General features: G+C 30.0%; 2 protein-coding genes across 2 annotated transcripts; one reads left to right on the top strand and one right to left on the bottom strand.

The window, feature by feature from the left end:
- The first annotated feature begins 233 nt into the window (after positions 1 to 233).
- Positions 234 to 4,721, top strand: LOC106122233 (sialomucin core protein 24-like). The gene is given in 3 exon segments (NM_001312843.1): positions 234 to 362; positions 2,792 to 3,242; positions 3,603 to 4,721. Coding segments are annotated over 3 exon segments (639 nt in total). The 5' UTR covers positions 234 to 292; the 3' UTR covers positions 3,721 to 4,721.
- Positions 4,722 to 5,278: 557 nt separating this feature from the next.
- mus81 (mus81 structure-specific endonuclease subunit) lies at positions 5,279 to 7,893 on the bottom strand. The gene is made up of 3 exons (XM_013317732.1): positions 6,760 to 7,893; positions 6,256 to 6,679; positions 5,279 to 5,814 (listed from the first exon to the last, which is right to left on the bottom strand). Exons 1-3 carry the CDS (start codon positions 7,734 to 7,736, stop codon positions 5,482 to 5,484), a joined length of 1,734 nt encoding a protein of 577 aa, XP_013173186.1. The 5' UTR covers positions 7,737 to 7,893; the 3' UTR covers positions 5,279 to 5,481.
- Positions 7,894 to 8,039: the final 146 nt, after the last annotated feature.

Here is an 8,039-nt window from a genome sequence, read left to right as displayed (position 1 = left end):
AAACTGTTTTAATAGACTAATTATTGTTCACCTAATTTTTTTTGTTTGATTATAATTCATTTATTTTTATTTGATGAAAATTCTTTAATTCATAAAATGAACTAAACCAATAACGGTTTTTGTCACATCACTTTGGTAGATAGTCGTCTTCGGATTCGGTTCGTTAAATTATGCATAAGCACATCACTAATTCTATTTCACCACGAATTTGCTTGTGTTGGGTCGTTAATCAATTGCTCTAGATTTTAACTAAATTTAAAATACAGTAGACTGATTATTCACAACTTCAAAGATGAAGAAAGTAATATTTTTATGTTTATTGTCACTATCGTTCTGCCTGAGTAAGCCAGCTGATGACCAAGGTAAGCTTTAATATGGATCAATCTAACTTCAACAAAATTGCGTTGCAATAAAAATTTCTTCATTGTGACATTGTCATAAAAACTTGTTTCTCCCATAACGCGCTGGCTAAATTTCATCATATTTTCTGACAAAATTACTTGATCTCGCCGAGATATATCAAGCTATATACAAGGGTTCGATTACTTAGCACTATACAATGAGATGTATTTGTACTTATGTAGCTAATCATTTACGAAATCGAGACAAGTACAATTTCAATGTTATTGTTATCTTGTATAACAGTCATTTATTGTTAAAAATGTGTACATGTCTCAATCACACAAACGATTATTGCAAAATAATGACATGTACCGTTGTTATAGAAAATTAAAGAATCAATTCAATCGTTATTTATATCGCTGTGGTTACAGTTATATGAATTAATTTTGATAAAGTACATTTAACTCGTGTGTAATTATGTGTATATTTTTTCTTTCATATTTTAGGAAATAACGAAATACCGCCATTTTAAACATTCATGTTTTGTCGTTTACTGTCTAGCCAAAATTTCATTTCCGGTTAATTAATTTAAAAAAAAAGTCTGCTTTTATTCACGTTGTCTTTAATTTGAAATGTTAGAACAATAAAAAGTAATATATTTAAGTTCACAAATATGATATTTTATGTACTATATCAAATAGTTTCGTATTTAAACTTGATTCCGTTTATAAGCAAAATGTGCACAACTCGTTTTGAAGCTAAAACAGTTTGCAACATAGTAATGACCTAATTTTATCTCTTTATAATTATAGATATTACTGCCAATTTCAATAGTTAACTGTCTTACAAAATTTAAGTTTTACTATTTCGAAAAAACACAAATTATATGCGTATTTAGTATTGCTGTAAGAATCTCTCAAGCTCTAAATATACAAGAACATAATTAACTCAGATGCTATATTAAACTTTAAACACTATTTACATGTCAAAACAAAGTTAATTGGCCTTGATTTATTTGCTGTCCAACCTTATTACTTTCAACTTTCCTTAAGTTATTAAACTTACAACATAATAAGATAAAAGCTATTAATGGAAACCTACTCAAGGTAGGATAACTTAAGTATAGTAATATTCTTGAGAAATTTTACTTTAAAACTTAACAAATATTATTTACCATTCTGAGATCTGTCATATGTTATAAAAAAAATATCAAATGTGTTGTAAAACTACTATTAATCATTAATTAATAAAAATATTATTTTTACTCTGTATTGATAGAGACAGGTTTTAATATCTATTGTATACATATTTATTTTGTATATATTTATAACAGCGGATTCTATACTCTTTTACTGCTGTAAAAATTTAATTTACAAAAAATTACAGTTCAAAATAACTGTACCATAAAATTGTGTAACATTCAACTAAAATTGGATTTCAGACTATGTTCTATATGTATTCCAAATTTCCTTGTGATCCGTTCAGCCGTTTTGGAGATATCTTAAAACATCCATTGATCTAAACATTCACATTTATGTTAATAATATTATAGGCTCTAATCCTAATACATATGTATTAACAAAATCTTCCATCTATAAATAACTATTTTATATATACTGTGAAACACATACAAAAACACATTGATATTTTTCAAACATAATGAAAGGCAAGAAAATGTTTTTGTACATGTTTCATGACAATGAAACCCACTGTATTAATAAATGTTAATATAGATCTTGTTTATTAAAGATAACCAAGAGCCATAAAATTATACATAAATATATGTGAGAACTGAGCTATTTAAATAATTTGTGCTTTACCCAGAACAAAATTCTTTATAAAGTATCTTGTGAGATAACTGGTGTGTCTCATTTGCATAACCAGATCAAAACTTACTGTGTATAAGATTTCAATAATGTATATTCTAATAAAATGACTATAACCAAGACCAAGTTTGAACAAATTAGTGATCGGTAAAATCCAACAATTACTTATCATTACTACTATCTTGCTTTAAAATAAACAAAACTGGTTTATCCAATCACATGGTATTTCTGTGTAAATATATAAATGTAATTGTATTTTCGTAATTTATAATTTTTAGTTGTTCTGGCGACAAAAGAATACTAAGGTTTATAAAACTTGGTCTGCTGATCCCATGAGAGTGGGATTGTCTGGGAGATGATATTGTAAAAATGTTGTGAAAAAGTATTACATCATATTTTAAAGCTTTAAGTTGGCATATGTTGACCATTTCTGTTGTTAGATTACGGGAGTGTGCCACAAAATTGCGTTTATTTTGAATTTTTTTCATATTATTTGATTTCTTGGTAATTTGAATATTTATAAATAAAATACCTGTAGCCAATACAGTTTTAAGATTTGTTAAAGTTAAATAGGTGTTCTCTAACTGTAAATCTGGTTAACCATAAATTTATTACAATTACAGGGAAACCTACTCAGCCGCAGATCACAAATGCCACCCCAGATCCAAAAACTCCTGTTGCAACTGAAAAATCTCCAGCCATTACCACTGTAACTGAACAGAAGCCTGCGCAAACCACTACAAGCGAAAAGGCCAACACAACAGAAGCCACACCAGTCCCCAATGAAAAAACCAACATGTCACAAACTGCAGCAAGTGAAAACAAAACCAAAAAAGACATGGAACCTCAGAAAGAAGCCGAAAAGAAAGTAGATCCTGCCAAAGAAATGGCACCTGCTAAACCCGAGCCCGAAACCAAAGCCAGCACAGAGAAACAGAAAGATGTCACTCCAGCTAAACCTGAAGAAAAAACCGAGAAGGCCCCAATTACCTCCACTGAAAAGAGTGCTGTGACAACTAAACCCACAGAAGCACCTAAAAAGGATGAAGATAAACCAACACTCCAAGCTAGAGGGTAGGTTATTTACAACTAGCTGTCGCAAGCGACTCCGTCCGCGTGGTATTAAAAAAACTTAATAAGTAGCCAATTTTAGCAAGATCTGTTGAACCATTCCAAGTTACCTCCAAACAAACAACCATCCATCTATCTAAACACTCGCTTTATTTATACATATATATTAGTAAGATGTGTTTACCATAGAAATATTTGTAATTTTTACCTAAGTTTTTGTTAGAGAGAGGAACTTTGTTGTGCTTAAACTGATTTGTTTTGAAAACTTTCCTTTCTTTTGTATCTTACAAATGCTACTTAAAACCTTAATATATGTCTATTCCTTGTTGATTTTTGACTCATATTAATGTTTTGTATTTGCAGATTCGATGGACCCAGTTTCATTGGTGGTATAATTCTTACACTTGGTCTGCTTGCAATTGGATTTATTGGCTTCAAATATTACAAGAATCACACCGAAAGGAATTACCACACTCTCTAAGTGTAATGTAAGTTAAGCTTGACTTCTGTAGTTAAGGTGCACTATATTATTCCTTAGTTATGTTTTAAGGGGCACATTAAAACACCCATATGTTTTAAATTTTTGTTACATTAGAAGATGTGTATTTTATTTTTTTCTCTGTGCACTAAATGTTGCCAGTATGTCTTTAACAGGGTTGCCCTAGTTTCGTTTCTTATAAGATTGAGATTGATTTTACCGAATTATAATGGGACTGGGACATTTTATATGTTACATTTATTATTATGCTGATATTATAGTTTAATTTTGCATGTCAAAAGAATTAAGGTAATCGTTATTTCTTTCTCAGAAACACATTTTCACTTGCCTAAGACCAAACAAAATTTATATTATTGCAAACATATTCAATATATAACATTTTGATAATTTTGTGTAAATTTGAGAAATATCTAAGATTTTTTGTGAATTTATTAGATGTTAAAGATAAGGTTGAAATACTCCAAATTATAAACTGTTTTGAATATGCATGTTATATAATTGATGTTAAAAGATGTGTAATTTAATCTTAGGGATGGATTTCTCTTATTCGCCTGTGCCATGTTCCAATGATGAGATTTTTATTTACAGTAAAACATATTTGTATTGTAGAATCACTTCATTGATTGCACGGAATCCTCATTTTATAAATAGTTGTAAGCATATTATTAAGTGTTGTTGTAAGGTAACGCAATGTGATGATGAAAATAAGGGTCTAAAAATAGTAAAATATTGGTTTGGCACAATTCAATCACTTTTCTGAATCTCTTATAAGTTACCTTTTCGAATCTCTCAATGTATCACAATTTGTATCTTGTATTGCTTAATGTTGATGTGCTAAACCAATGTACGCATTTTGCTTTTGTGATTTTGTAAACTGGGGAAAGTTCATTCCATCCTAAAGTGCTCTTATAAATCTCATCTATTTATGGGTTAGTTGTGGAGTGTTTACAGGCTTATATTATCCTCAATTATTCTGCTCTTTTATTCTTGTCACTGTCGTCAATAGTTGTGTTAATAAAGATATATATGTGAATATTATTCGTTTTATTTAAAAAAATGCTTCAATTGAACAGTAATTAACTACATAACCATTATGTTACTAATATTATAAATGTGAATATTTCGATGGATGGTTGGATGGATGTTTGTTTAAGGTATCTCCAGAACGGCTGAACGTATCTCGATGAAATTTGGCATATATATAGAACATAGTCTGGAAGTACAAATAGGCTACTTATTATGTTTTTTTAATTCCGCGCAGAGTCGCGGCGACAGCTAGTAACAAAATAAAATTATTAACACAGACAAAAACAATGTTTATTTATTAATAATTTATTTTTAAAGGGCCTATTTCACAATGTCCAAGATAAAGTACAGCATAACATTCATAAACAAAAAAGTTAAGAAATATTAAATAATACATTAAGTTATATAAATATTAAAAAAAAAATCAGTCATAATTTAAAACATACCAGCACAATAAAAATTAAGTAAAAACATTTTGATTCGAAAACTTAAGCGCAATAAAAAAGTTATTGTTTTTATTCATCACAAATCATGTAGGTACTGTTTTGTTTTTATCATGAAATGTAAAAAAATATAATTATCAGAATATATATTGCTCGAAACATTTTTGATGGTAAATAAACATTCTTGAGCTAAATACATTATCTCCATGTTCTCATCCCCCTTTACATGGTCGGTACATCAAGTTTTCATGGTCCAAAATAATCTATCACATTCCTAAATAGTTCTTGAAAAAAGTTGATATATTGTCTTACTTACAGTAGGCCCGACATTTCTACTTAATTCTCCGTGTTTTAAATTTGCAAGTAAAAATTCGCCTTCTTTTTGACTACAGATTTTATAAGCACTTATAAGGGAATGAGGAGTTGTATATTTGCTGGTTATTGCTAAAGCTTTTTCAACAGAAACTCCTTTTAACTGAAGTAGTATTTTAATAAATGTCTCAGTAACAGTTAAAGGTTTATTTTTAACTGTACTTTTATTAAAATAATCAAATGTCATTAATGTTGTACCCTCAGGTGCAGCATTCCATCCTTTTAAGTTTTTATTCTGAAACATGACAAGATAAAATGAAATGGATTATTTTATACTAAGTTACTGTTTCATGTTAAATTGCAGTATTATTGCTCAAAATAATAAATAGTTAAGTTTAATAAGGTAATAGTTGATAGTTGAGCATTGGTGGATCAGGGGTCAAACACTTGACTTGCAATCTGCAGGTCTTGGGTTCGAATCCCGCCATGTACCAATGTGTTTTTCGGTTTACGATTTACATATGTACATTTATCCGACATTCTTATGGTAAGGAAAACATCTTGATGCGACCTACACATATCCGAGAAGAAATTCAAAGATATGTGTGAAGTCAACCAACCCACACTTGGCCAGCGTGGTTGATTATGGCCTAGTCACCCCTAACTTAGGGTAAGCTCCCAAGCACCTCAGTGGAGACATATAGTGAGCTGATGATGATATTCAATTTGGACTTACCTGAAATCTGAAAGCCAATCTTTTTGTCATTATTGCCAGAAATCTTGCTGTATGAATCAAAGATTTTGTTATATGAACTTTAAAAACATCATTAACTCTTGTATTTGCTAATGCCTGCATTAAAGACTGTACAGGCAACCCAACATTCTTTTTGCCTCCATAATTTTCAATTAAATATATAACATTTTCTATACCACAACGTCTTAATCTAAACTTTTGTTCATGAAACCTGCCATCTTTAATACTGGCTGCTAAATCATCTAACCTCTTTCTTTCCACAATAAAAGGTAGAACTAATTCCTCTTCAGTAGTTTGATGTTTAGCTATCCAAGTATAGTCACCAACTTTTAGTGACCTGTATTCATGACATATATTAGTGTACTTTTTAAATTGTGCAACTGTAGGATCATTTTTATTGTTTAATCTAGAAATAAAATTATGAGTTATTTAAAGGATTTAACAAATGTTTTAAAGTTCAAAATGTATAGAAAAATGTTGACATACCCACTTGTCTCCTGTTTATCTATAAGTAAAATGATATCAAATGAATTTGCTGCCAATTCTATGCAAACAATCTGTGAATATTGTACCGAAGATGTTTGACTATTTGTAGAAGCTTCTTCTACCAAGTGATCTTTTGAATTATTAATCTCATTGTGTATGGTATTTTTAGGACTTGTATTTACATAAATTATATCTTCGGCAATTGATGTTTTTGGAACATTTTTGGATAAATCTCTTGCTATTGAACAACCTTCAGCTGTTAAAGAATATATAGTTTTATTGCCACTTTTGCTTCTTTTGACTAAGCCTTTTGTTATCAATTTGCCCATACTAGACCAAGCTGTATAGAATGTGTTTGCCTTTTTGATAGTAAATGATGTACTGCAATATTTTTCAGCATGCTCAATCAAGGTTTCCTTGTCCAGTTCCTTTTTTTCATTGTTAGACTGTTTGAGTAAAGCCAGTAGGATAGCATATCCTCCAGATCCATATGGTGGCTTATAAATTGTGTCACAATAAGTTTTAGTTTTAGTAGGACTTTCTGACTTCTGTGGACTGCTACTTACTTGGCTACTAGATTTTGGTGCAACGTCAATTATTTCTACATCACATTCTTCTGTGCTATAAGAATTTGTTTTTGAATCTAGTCTATCTAAAATAGGGCTTATTCTATTTTCTTTACTTATCCGGTCAATAGAACTTAAAGATATACCTTTGAATGTGTTATATATTTGTAGTTTTTTGTTTAAGAACATACATAATCGCTTGTCGAAACCTTTAAGGATAGCACATTCAGCTCCTGTTTGTAATGGTAAAGGATATTTAGAAAGAGAAGTCAAAGCCACTGATAACTTATTTTCAAGTTTACTTTTCTTCTGAATAGCTTCTTCTTGCAGTTCCTCTATCCAGCTTTGAAACAGAGGGTTAGGACGTGCGCGCTTTAAACTTATTCGTTTACCTGGTTCCAGCATATCCATATTAAATATTCTTAACTAATTAAAAGAGGTAGACTTTGTTTTGTCATGAAATTCTTTAAAATCGCGATATCTAATCATTACTGTTTCAATTATTAAAACAAATGGTTAAGTGAACATGAAACATAATATTTACATTCAAATCTCCTGACACTGACATTCGCGCCATTAGATTCCAATGACATGACATTGACACATTTAAAACAAAGAATTCCAAAATTCAATCTTTGACCACTTTAGTCTACTGCCAGATCTTTAAGTCAGTGAATGGACCTTCTTTACAGTTCGTTATGAAAACTTTAATAG

This window comes from Papilio xuthus, unplaced genomic scaffold (genome assembly GCF_000836235.2).
Source record: "Papilio xuthus unplaced genomic scaffold, Pxut_1.1 DF826933.1, whole genome shotgun sequence".
NCBI classification, from domain to species: Eukaryota; Metazoa; Arthropoda; class Insecta; order Lepidoptera; family Papilionidae; genus Papilio; species Papilio xuthus.
The sequence above is the reverse complement of the archived record's forward strand: the minus strand, read 5'-3'. Positions and strand labels throughout refer to the sequence as shown.

Coding starts and splice junctions, on each gene's coding strand:
- mus81 (XM_013317732.1), bottom strand. CDS start 7,736: ATGGATATGCTGGAACCAGGTAAACGAATAAGTTTAAAGCGCGCACGT. Junction 6,680..6,759: donor GATAAACAGGAGACAAGTGG/GTATGTCAACAT, acceptor TTTTATTTCTAG/ATTAAACAATAAAAATGATC. Junction 5,815..6,255: donor GATTGGCTTTCAGATTTCAG/GTAAGTCCAAAT, acceptor GTCATGTTTCAG/AATAAAAACTTAAAAGGATG.